The sequence below is a fragment of the Myotis davidii genome, unplaced genomic scaffold (assembly GCF_000327345.1).
Source record: "Myotis davidii unplaced genomic scaffold, ASM32734v1 scaffold46, whole genome shotgun sequence".
NCBI classification, from domain to species: domain Eukaryota; kingdom Metazoa; phylum Chordata; class Mammalia; order Chiroptera; family Vespertilionidae; genus Myotis; species Myotis davidii.
In genome coordinates, this window is record NW_006383006.1 from 5,917,116 (window position 1) to 5,929,455 (window position 12,340).

General features: G+C 41.2%; 2 protein-coding genes across 2 annotated transcripts in view; one reads left to right on the forward strand and one right to left on the reverse strand.

Annotated features, from left to right (window-relative positions):
• SRP14 (signal recognition particle 14kDa) overlaps positions 1–3,811 on the forward strand; it is a 3,974-nt gene extending 163 nt beyond the window's left edge. The window contains exons 2-4 of the mRNA XM_015557619.1: positions 516–632; positions 2,887–2,919; positions 3,416–3,811. Coding sequence (XP_015413105.1) covers positions 516–632; positions 2,887–2,919; positions 3,416–3,505 — 240 coding nt within the window. The 3' untranslated portion in view covers positions 3,506–3,811. The remainder of the gene's footprint in view (positions 1–515; positions 633–2,886; positions 2,920–3,415) is intronic.
• A 367-nt stretch (positions 3,812–4,178) lies between these two features.
• The window catches only part of EIF2AK4 (eukaryotic translation initiation factor 2 alpha kinase 4), a 112,558-nt gene continuing 104,396 nt past the window's right edge, over positions 4,179–12,340 (reverse strand). Inside the window, exons 35-40 of the mRNA XM_006778168.2 lie at positions 11,077–11,135; positions 10,048–10,145; positions 8,054–8,122; positions 7,521–7,565; positions 5,813–5,931; positions 4,179–4,825 (exon numbers count right to left, since the gene is read on the reverse strand). Of these exons, the coding sequence (XP_006778231.1) occupies positions 4,768–4,825; positions 5,813–5,931; positions 7,521–7,565; positions 8,054–8,122; positions 10,048–10,145; positions 11,077–11,135 (448 nt within the window). The 3' untranslated portion in view covers positions 4,179–4,767. The remainder of the gene's footprint in view (positions 4,826–5,812; positions 5,932–7,520; positions 7,566–8,053; positions 8,123–10,047; positions 10,146–11,076; positions 11,136–12,340) is intronic.

Here is a 12,340-nt window from a genome sequence, read left to right on the forward strand (position 1 = left end):
AGTAAATCCTCTCGCTCCTTGTGAACCAAACAAAAGACATGAGTTAATACTTTAAGCATGCTTTAATGATAAAGATGACAATATCACCCTTATTAAAAACATGTACTGTGCGTCACATCAATACTTTAAAATGCTTTTTCCAAATAAAAATGAATAGAGACCCTTCCCTTCCTCCCCTCCTCCGCGTACTGGGCACCTTCAGGGCCGAGGGACCGACGACTGTCAGGGGCTGTGGAGGGCACGCCCGCAGCGCTTAGCAGCTTAAGCCGGTCCCGGTTACAGCGAGGCCCGCCGCCATGGCTTCTCCTTGTCGGGGTCCCCAACCCCGCCGCGGAGAGTGGAGATAGCAAGTCGTTGTCCAGGTTTGGGCCAAACCTGAGCTGGTGGCGGATCCGGTGGTCAGCAGAGCTGGAGCAGTGCGGGTGGAGGAGGGGCCCTCGCTGTTCCTCCCCCGCCTGTTAGCTCTCTGCCGGCCTCCTAACCCTGTGGCTGTGGTCACCAGGTGCGTTTTCCTTGCAGACGATGGCCGAACTAAACCCATTCCGAGGAAGGGCTCGGTGGAGGGCTTCGAGCCCTCAGACAACAAGTGTCTGTTAAGAGCAACTGATGGGAAAAAGAAGATTAGCACAGTGGTGAGTCGGGTGCCCAACACTGCAGTTTTGGAGTTTAAAGACTTAAACTTAACTGAGCAGGTGGCATATCTGAACCAGGTTTTATTTTTGTTTATTTTACTTTCAAAGGAAACATTTATTTTTCATTGATTTCAGAGAGGAAGGGAGAGGGGGAGAGAGAGAGAAACATCACTGATGAGAGACTCATTGATCGTCTGCCTCCTATACGCCCCCTTCTGGGGATGGGACCGCAACCCGGGCATGTGCCCTTGACCGGAATCGAACCCAGGACCCTTCACTCCGCAGGCCGACGCTGTATCCACTGAGCCAAACCGGCTGGGGCTATTTTATTTTTTAAAGAATAGTTTATTGATTTTTACAGAGGAAGGGAGAAGAGAGAAACATTGGAGGGAGAACGCAACATCGAAAGTCTGCCTCTAGCACAACCCCTACTCGGGATGAGCCTGCGCACTAGACATTGCCCAACCGAGCTACCCCGTCCAGGGCTTGTTTTTGTTGTAAATGAAGGGTAGTTATTGTGTAGCTCCCCAGCTGTTTTGGGATCTGCATTTTTTTTTCTCTTTAAAAGTCCTCACCCGCCGGAACCGGTTTGGCTCGGTGGATAGAGCGTCAGCCTGCGGACTGAAGGGTCCCGGGTTCGATTCCGGTCAGGGGCATGTACCTGGGTTGCGGGCACAGCTCCAGTGGGAGATGTGCAGGAGGCAGCTGGTCGATGTTTCTCTCATCGATGTTTCTAGCTCTCTATCTCTCTCCCTTCCTCTCTGTAAAAAATCAATAAAATATATTTAAAAAAAAATAAAAGTCCTCACCCGACGATATGTTTTGATTGATTTGAGAGAGGGAAACAGAAACATCGATCAGTTACTTCCCATTCGTGCCCCGACTGGGGATCAAACCTGCAATCTAGGTGCGTGCCTTGACTGGGAATCAAACCCATAACCTTTTGGTGTATAAGATGACACTCCAACCAACTGAGCCACCTGGCCAGGGTGCGATCAGGGCTTTCTTTTATTACCTTTGTAATAGAAAACTCAAGAGCAAAATTAAAATGAAGGTGGAGTCAAACACTTGTTCTGCTGAAAGTTTTGTAGAAATAAAATTAGCATATTGGTCCTTACTCATAGTAGCATTGTAAGGAGCAGTGAATATATGATTACTTATGCCCTTAGCTTACTGTGCTGGGCTTTCCATGACCAACTTCTTCTCACCAGATGATGCTTTAAGCTAATTATTCCTTTTCTTTGTTCACATAGTAAGCATGTAGCTATATGCAGACCTGGTACTTGAGAGAGTATAAATTTAGTCCAGAGCACTAGTGTTCCCTTTCAAGGTGGAGGTTGAATATGGCTTGAAAGGGGACAGTAGCGCTGTGGACTAAATTTATACTCTCTCAAGTACCAAGGGACTCCCTGGGTTCTGAATGAATACAGACACACCGCTTTTATTACACATTGCTTTATGCTGCCAGTTGTCGCGTTTATTACAGTTTTAGGCAAGGCCCTCCACCAGCAAAAAGGCTGTGACTTGCTTTGTTGTGATAATCGCTTTGCTGTGGTGGTCTGGAACCATACTCGCAATGTTTGAGATATGCCTGTACTTTATTCTGCTGGGGCAGAACCAGACTGGCCTCCCTTTCCAGTCACATCAGTACAGGATATTTGTGAGCCTGAAGATCATCATTAGTTGGTACCTCCCATTACCAGCTATCTCGAGGACATTTACAGTAAAGCTATGGGGTTTTAAAAAATAAAATTGGGATCACGAAATAAGAAAACCCAAAGAATTTTTAGAGGTAGGATTTCTTGTGGTAGCTTGCATTTTGCTTAAATAGGCCTGAATTAAAGGAAGGTAGATTTAAAATAAGATGGGGAGTAGTTTAAATGTATCCTGCAGAAAAGAGTAGTACTTAGTCCTTTGACATCTCAGCACCCAGGGAGAAAAGTCGATGCCATGTGTGTAAGAGATTTCAATAGAGGTGAGAAGCACAGCTTCTTTAGGAACATAATTCTGCCTCTTTCCCATCTTGGCACAAGTCTCATGTGGAAAAAAGCCCAAACTTTGCTGCTTCCCAGGCAGAGGAGAGTGAATTAGGAAAATAGCCTTTAGTGTATCATGACCTCTGAGATTGATTGAGAAGGAATATTTTAGCAATTAGGATGCTGTCTTCATGAGGCTTTTGAGTTCTTATCTAGGGTGAGGCAGGGGATTACTGTATGGATCCTAGGGGTGACCATTTTCCCCTCCTCTTTTCCAGGTGAGCTCCAAAGAAGTGAATAAGTTTCAGATGGTGAGTTTCTGCTGTTATCTATGTCCCTTTCTCAGGGCAAGTCAGCATAACATTGAACACTGGGTGAGCATTGATATCTAGGTTCTCCGCTCTCCTATGATGTGTTACCAGTAGTTTATGATCAAGAGCTGCCAGGCTATGAATTTTACTTTCAACATTGATACTGTCTTCCTTTTAAGTTTTTATAAGCTAGATTTTGCCATCTTAGGCTTCAGATATGCTCTGCCTGTAGTAAAGTTGAACAAGAAGTTGCCTATATTTATCTGTTTTTGCTTAAAAAAAGTGCAACTCACAGTGGATGAGCATTGCAGAAGCTGCTACAGTGTGAGTGTTTTCCTCTTACACCACTTTCCTTCAGGTACAAGTGTCGCATGGTATTATTTGCTTTATCAGGTAGACTTTCTGACTTGGCCACACTAAAGCCATTATGGAAACAGGGCAGCTGCCCCACCAATTTGTAACTCTTCCCGGTAAGGTTGTGCTCCGTGTCTTTCAGGCTTATTCAAACCTACTGAGAGCAAACATGGATGGGCTGAAGAAGAGGGACAAAAAGAGCAAGAGTAAGAAGAGCAAAGCAGCACAGTGAAGGGCTCCAGACTCCCTGCTTTCACCAACTAACCACCAAATTGCTATTTTTCCTTCGGTTTTTACTTTTGGCCACAAAACTAGGTTTCTGGTTCCTCTACATTAACTGTTTTCACGTGAGATTATGTTCGTTTTGGATGGGAAGAAGAGCTGTAATGTTTACAGGGTAGTTATAAGAAGCAGTTTATTTTTACATCTGGCTAATTGGTCTATGTTGCCTACTTGTGTATTCCTGGATTTTAGTTATAGAATCTGCAGGCATCTGTGCGAAGAACAATGCATCATTAAACCTGTCTATTTATCAGCACTGACTATCTCTTATTTATTCTGTTTCTCTCCCCATATTAATAGTTCCTGGCAGTAAGTACTGATTCTGGGATGATGTGATTATGAATAGCCTTTAGCCCTATTTTCTAGGTTATTGGTATTGAAACCTGAAAATTTTATTAAAAGTTGTGTTAGCTCATGGGTATTCTTCCCAACTGGCTATATAAATTTTTTTTAATTAATTAATTTTTTTTATTATTGCTTAAAGTATTACAAAGAGTATTACATATGTGTCAATTTTTTCTCCCCGCCCTTGTATCCTTACACTTTATAATAAAAATGCTTTATAAAAATTTGATTTTTCAGAGAGAGGAAGGGAAAGGGAGAGAACCATCGAAGAGAGTGCAACATGGATTGACTGCCTCCTGCATGCCCCCTACCAGGGATGGAGCTCACAACCTGGGCATATGTTCTTGACTGGGTATGAAACCCAAGATCCTTTGGTGCATAGGTGGATGCTAACCATTATGCAACACCAGCCATGGCCAGGCTATATAATTTTATCATAGTTCCTTTAGCAAATTTGAATGAATTCTCATAGTCAAATTAGTTTGCTTAATCACCTTAGGATAAGCATATTACAAAATTAAGACTAAAGATTACAAGTTGATGATATTTGACTTCTTTATGCCCTTCAGTTTGGACATTTTCATGAGTTAGTCACTAAAGCTAAGGGAAGAACAAGGCTGTTTTCCTCTCTTCTAGCTCCACAAAACCTTTCATGTCAATAGATTTGCAATTAAAAAGGAAATATATGAAAACATTTATTATATTGCAAAAGATAAATTTATATATATATATATATTACAAATGAAAAACTTATAAAGCTCCATTTTGAGTGACAGCTTCTTAGAATGTAAAGTTAATTTAAAATTACAATGAATGTACAACATTTTACAGTTCCTGTCTGAACAGTGTAATGACTGTTCTCTAGGATTAAAATAAGATTCTGTAGTAGTCATCTCTGTAGCTATACAGGAATAGCACGGACACCCTGCAAAAGAAGGGAAAAAGTAGGATCAGTATAATGGATAGAGAACATGGTTAGTAAAAATTTATTTTTAGAGCACCTAACTGTAGGAGTTTTGTTTAATTAAAAACAAGATGGAAGGCTAGGCACTAAAACATTGCACAAGTTGTACAAAAGCTGTGACTGGTAAGGGTCTGCAGTATAAGGTCCTACACAAGGAGACCACCATTCGCTTCACAGGCTTTGTCATTGCCTTTTAAGCGGAAGAGAATGTGAACAGCTGGCTTCTGACATGAGGACATAAAGTGAAGTAGTCACAGCTGTTTTTCTATGATTTAAACACTAGAGGCCCTGTGCACAGATTTGTGCATGGGTGGGGTCCCTCAGCCTGGCCTGCACCCTCTCGAAATCTGGGACCCCTTGGGGGATGTAGCAGTGTTGAAGCAGCAGGCGGCTGGAGAGAAGCCCCAGCCGGGGTCGGGCGCAGCTCAGCTAGGCCCTGCTGCGCCAATTGCCACCATTACTGCTGCTGCTGCTACTGCTACTCCTCGGTATTGCCGCCGTGGAGCAGGAGATGCTACCACTGCTGCAGCTGCGCTCACCAGCTGTGAGCCCGGTTTCTGGCTGAACAGTGTTCCTGCTGTGGGAGTGCACTGACCACCAGGGAGCAGCTCCTGCGTTGAGCATCTGCCCCCTGGTGGTCAGTGCGCATCATAGTGACCCGTCAACCAGTCATTCTGGTCATTTTGTTGTAAAGGTTGTTTAGGCTTTTATATATACAGATAGTTCTAGGAGTTACCTGGGTGATTAAAATTTATAATTGGGATAGTTACTTCTGAGACCTCGGTTTTGTGGTTGACAAGATCATGACTGTGGTTCAGTCCTGAGTTGCAGTTCTAACATAACAGCTTATCAGCCATCAAACGTCTAGACAATAAACTATGTCACTTAAAAACCCCTCCTCAAGTTTTAACCCATTTTGAAATCTGCGGTGCCTAAGTGATAACTTACTTTTTTCCTACTTTGATGTTATAAATTTCATCACAGACTACTTTCAGGTATCTTTGCTTTGGCAGGCGTGACAGCAGCTGCTTCACAGTTGTGTTAAATGCCTGTTCATCAGCATCCCACTAGAAAAAATAAGTGAGACTTAACAACAGGTACTAGGGTTTATTAAGTGGCAATTTTCTGGGTCACTAATGAAAGTCCAATGCCATTCCCCCCTTTAGTTATACTGAAGAAATTATAGAGCGATACTAGAACTGCTGGGCAAACTGCTGGGGTTCCTCCTTGAAGCATCAGTCTTCTTTACAGCAGATCACCTTATTAGATCTGGTTAACAATACAGCAGCACCGTGTGTGCTGATCTGACTTTAGACCAGTTATTTCTGCCTACTGTCTATTTTTTGTAATATGGACATACCACCTCTGATGTGCATCCATCTGAATGGATAATACACTGCAAGTGTAGTGGTATATGCTTACTTAGAATACAACAACAGGAAATACAGTAGGAAGCATTAGTTTTGGGGCAAAGTTCATTTTTCATCTGATTTAATCTGGATAGACAAAGTATTCTTTCTTTATTTTTTTTTTAAAATATATTTTATTGATTTTTTACAGAGAGGAAGAAAGAGAGAGTTAGAAATATGGATCAGTTGCCTCCTGCACCATCCCTACTGGGTATGTGCCCGCAACATGCCCTTGGCCGGAATCGAACCTGGGACCCTTGAGTCCACAGGCCGACGCTCTATCTACTGAGCCAAACCGGTTAGGACTAGACCAGCCATGGGCAAACTACGGCCCGTTTGAAATGAATAAAACTAAAAAAAAAAAAAAAAAGACCGTACCCTTTTATGTAATGATGTTTACTTTGAATTTATATTAGTTCACACAAACACTCCATCCATGCTTTTGTTCCGGCCCTCCGGTCCAGTTTAAGAACCCATTGTGTCCCTCGAGTCAAAAAGTTTGCCCACCCCTGGGCTAGACAAAGTATTCTTTGATATGATGTTGCAAAAATCACCTATAGCTATGATTATAGTTAAGCATTGTTAATAGCAAAGGTTTAACTATTCAAAATTTAACAAGTTATTTGGTTATTTGATAATTAGGGTACGTACTTGTGTGTGTGTGGGGGAGACACATAAAAAAGTACCTAAATTAAATTTTTACAAAAGGATCTTCCATATACTTCTAGTTCTATAAATGAGCTTCCCTAGTTGGAATGAAGGTATGACATGTATACTAGCAATGGTTAAGAACATTGACTCCACTACTTTACCTAGGTTCAAATACTGGCTCTACTACTTACTAGTTGGGTGACCTTGAGTAAGATATTTAACCTCTCTACTTCTGTTCCCTATAAAATGGTGGTAACAATAGTACCTCTCTCTTGGGTTTGTTATGATTCAATGAGTTTAAGATTTGTAAAATGCTTAGGACAAGGTCTGCCAGAGCCTGACACTCAATAAAAGCACTAGTTATTTGTTAAATAATCTCTGAAATTTAAAAGAAAGTCACCAGAAAAGTATGATTCTTTTAAAATCTGATTTAGTAATATATATGTCACATAAAGGAACACGTTTCCAAATTCCTGGAACTGACAAAAAATACCTAATATCATTAAGAAAATACCATTTTCAGTGGTTTTGTTTTTGTTTTTGGCAAAGCTTTGGGATTTTAAAAACCACAATGCAGAAGAGTTCGTTTTGCTTACCTCTAATGATAAACACTGTAAGATTGTTTCTTTGGGTAGATCCACCTGTCAATACACAAAAATGTACATCATCTGTCAGAGACCCCTGGCAGCACATACTGACGTGTGGTGAGGGTGCCACTGTGGATGGAGCAACATGAAGTGACTGGCAGAGTCCGGGATGCTACTGTGCTATAGAGCAGACTGAATGAACCACGCACGGCAAGCCTCAGCCCCGGTGAACTGATACTCCTAGTCCACACACTGCACTCACTCCAGAGGTTTGACACTGCTACCTCCCTCAGTGAGGCAAAGGCCTGAAACATTTAGAAAATGATTTCCATTTTCACTTCAGAGGAAGGAAGTAGGAGAAACAAACACAAAACCTTCAATTGTTCTCCCCAGTTGTTTAGATTACACGAGATTCACATCAGTGATAACAGGCTTGTACCCCAATACTGCTGACACCGAGCAAAAAACCCCTGACCTCTGAGGAAACTACTTCGACAGTGTGGACAGACGCCATCCTCAAAAGGTTAAAGAAAGGAACTTACAGCCAAAATTTCAATTTCACTGCTTTTCTGATGTAAGTTGGCAAGGGAGGTCTGAAGTCGGGTTTGTACCTAAAAGAAAACATGTCAGAATTCAGAACCTGTCAAACCAAGCCATCTTTCTTGCCATTCTATGTCCTATTCCAGGAAACAATCACAGGTGACAAACCTAGGCCTAGAATTTGCACTTAATCCACCTCAGAAAGATGTATGTGTATCCCATTATGATTTTGGGAAATGAGATTTTATAGCCTATCTATAATTTGTTTAATAAACCCACCTAAGTTGCTTATTTCTTTAGAATTTTGAGATGACACCTAGTAAAAAGCTCAGTGTGGTGAAACTCATGTGGAAGCAGGGAGATTTCAGTATTAAGCTAAATTTGGAAAAAGGGGAAGGTGGTAGTAACGAGAACATGAAACTGAAATACGGTAGAAAGATGTGAAAAATTAGTTTCCACCCAACATCCTGAGAAATAGCCAGGAGAGCTTACAAAAATGAGGTAACCTGATCTTCTGTATTTCAATCTAATTACATTTCTAAAAAATGACTGCTTTCCAACACTCACTTCTTCCCAAGTGAGGCCGGCGTCCTGACCGTGCTCATTAGCACTGTCCATGCCGCCTTTCCTTCTGTCCCTCCCAATTGGAAAACCCTAATCCAGGGGTGGGCAAACTTTTTGACTCGAGGGCCACAATGGGTTCTTAAACTGGACCGGAGGGCCAGAACAAAAGCATGGATGGAGTGTTTGTGTGAACTAATATAAATTCAAAGTAAACATCATTACATAAAAGGGTACGGTCATTTTTTTCAATAGTTTTATTCATTTCAAACGGGTTTGCCCATGGCTGCCCTAACCTGTTCTCCCTGCCCCTTACAATCCCTCAGGGACCATCTCTGAAGCAAACACGGACCTCTGTCTCTCCCATGTGTCTGTAATACATTCTAACACATATTAAATACTAGAGGCCCGATGCACAACATTCGTGCAGGAGTGGGCCTTTGCAGCCGTGGCGGCTGCCTGGATTCCTCCCTCGTAGCCATGGCGGCTGCCTTGATCACAGGCTGCAGCCCCGACTTTGTCTGGAAAGACGTCCGGTCTAATTAGCATATTATGCTTTTATTATTATAGATATTTAATTCAGTATTCTGTTACTTATTCACATGTATTGTTCTCCAAGCATAAAATGCATATGCTTCTAAGGTTACAAACTCTTTGAGGAGTGGGGCCATGTCCTATGTCTTTTATTTTACATGGCACTTAGCACAGAATCAGGCAGATAATAGATACCAAAATATATGTAAAGATATTTTTGCCTCAAGTCTTGGGATAGATCTCTTCTGCTTTGTTATTTAAAGCAAAAACAAACTCCATTTAGGCAGCCAATCAATGATTATCTCTCATCATTGATGTTTCTATCTATCTCCTTTCCTCTCTGAAATAAAAATATATTTAGCCGAAACCGGTTTGGCTCAGTGGATAGAGCGGCGGCCTGCGGACTGAAAGGTCCCAGGTTCGATTCCGGTCAAGGGCATGTACCTTGGTTGCGGGCACATCCCCAGTAGGGGGTGTGCAGGAGGCAGCTGGTCGATGTTTCTCTCTCATCGATGTTTCTAACTCTCTATCTCTCTCATTTCCTCTCTGTAAAAACTCAATAAAATATGTTAAAAAAAAAATATATATATATTTAAAACAAGAACAACAACAAGAAACCCTCCACAAACTCCATCTGCCATTAGAGCCAGATGAGAAAGCTTTTGTCTAGATCCAATAATTCTGACAGCTGCTTCTAGGGGCCCACAGTCCACACTGACGCCTCTTTGGAGGACGGATGTGGCAAAATCTTGATGCCAGAGAGATGATTGTGTTAATGCAACTTTCAGAAGCCAACAAGTTAGGGAAGTGGGAAGGAAAATATTTCCAGAACACTCTCTTATTCTCCTTTCCTGTTTCCTTCCTTTGTAGCTACCTTAGACAGCCTTGGACACTAACGCACCTGAGTCTCATATCGCCGCTTAGTACTGGCTGACAGCTTCTCCGGGGCTATCACAGTCACAATGGGGACAACGGCTGCTCCATGGATTTCAAACAGACCTGAAACAGAGAGAGCTTCAGAATCAGGCCTTCTCTGGTCCTATGTTCTCTAACACCGAGAGGACGGAGAATATTAATAGAATCCCTCTGGGGTGACTCAATGGGGCTAGAAGATGTCTGGGCCTTGTTTTCTGTCTCTGCAACTGCCCGCAATTGCCCAGGGAGAACCCAGAACCTCAACACCCAGCAGTCTGGATGCTTCCGTCAAAACCAACAGCCTTCTCTCAGGTGGGCGTGGGAGTGCAAAAACAAAGGGAGGCGATATGAGTCACCCAAACCTCATGTACCCATGAAAAAAACAAAACATTATCTCTGAGACTAACAGTCCTTAAATCTCTCAAAGTATTTGAAATCTGATGGTGACAGAGAGTCAATGCTAACAGAAATGAACCAAAAAGATCCAATTCTGTTAAAAGCCAAATATGTCTTCTTGTGGACTTAATTAGGACACTTATTTTTCAGTAAGATAGATGTGATAAAACTAAAGGCATAACTATCACCACTGTTCCTGCTTGGCTTTCATGAAAAAAAAAATATATATATATATCATCTTTCTCTGAGGGATTTCAAAATACTGTTCTTTAATCCTGTGTATGGGGAAAATTTCCAGGAAAAGTATCCACATTTAATAAATCTATACTATAAACTAGGTTGAAGAAAGATTAAACCACTTGTAAAAATAAGATACTAAGACAAAGAATACCAGGATCAGAAGTCACCAAATGCCCAGTAATCACCAGTAATTATCTTGTTATTTTCTAAGATGTGAGTTTCAAAGCATAGGGATAAATTCTATTTGGTACAATTAATTATATATATGTTACTTAAAAATATATATATTTGATGCAACAAGGAGTTAGCCACATAGTGCTTACAGAAAACACGCACACACATAAAAGCATTATGTTTAGATTGTAATTAGTAATTATACCTGAAGCATTAGAAAATGACCCCTTCAGATTTTGTACTGCGAGATTATCAGAAGCTTCTCTAAAAACAACCAAAAAAAAAAAAGAAAGAAAACAGTCAATAAGCCAAAGGCAACACAGATTACTTACAGTGAGCTATACTTAGAGTGAATCATTTTTTTAATTCAATATAAAAATATTTCATAAGTATTGGTTATTAGTGAAGGAAAAACAAAAACAACTAATTTGCACTTAATTATGCTTTTAGTCAAGAGCAGGTAAAAATTATAAAGGCTGTCATTTCAAATTAACAAATGCCTAAAGACAACATTCTGATCTATTCAGCTGTTTGAAATCCTGGCTCAATATAAGAACTTAATTTCAATGAAATGTAATGGGTGTTCTTTCCGTTCCCCTCACAATACAAGGAAACATTAGCACAGGCAGGCCCCTCCTTCATTATGGCAGCAACCTTGGCTGTCATCCACAGAACATTTAGTAAATAAGGAGATTCTTTCAAAAGCTGTGAATGGATGTTCTTTCAAAGACTTTCTAACCTTTGAGAGACAATAGCATTCTATCTTGGGAAATAATCATTTGGGAGGAAAGATTTTAAACCTTTCCTGCTAAAACTAAATCCCATCTGGCCGATTAAGTGTCTTAATAGTATTTATGTACTCACTATTAATTAGTTGACTTTTTATTTTCTCTTCTAAATCTCTGTCTTTGATTTGGATCTGCAGCCCTTAATACCTGGTGACTTCAAAAACATATTCCCTCGGAAAAAGCCTGTTGATGAATTTATGGAAGCTAGGTGCAGATGGGAGGGGGCAAAGCCAGGGAGGGAGAAGAGAGCAAAACATTTATTTTTATTTTTTATATATTTTTATTGATTTCAGAGAGGAAGGGAGAGGGAGAGAGAAAAACATCAATGATGAGAGACTGATCGGCTGCCTCCTGCAAGCCCCCTATTGGGGATTGAGCCTGCAACACAGGCATGTGCCCTTGACCAGAATTGAACCTGGGACCCTTCAGTCTGCAGGCCGACACTCTATCCACTGAGCCAAACTGGCCAGGACAAAAACATTTATTTTATATTACCCAGGATTTCTCAGTCTTGACACTATTAACATTTTGAGCCACATAATTCTTTGTTGGGGGTGGGTGGTAGGTCCTGTGCACTGTAGAATGTTCAGTGGCGTCCCTGGTCTCTACTAGATGCCAGTAGCATTTAATTTTTAAATTAAATTTATTGGGGTGACATTGGTCAACATAAACTGTTACCCA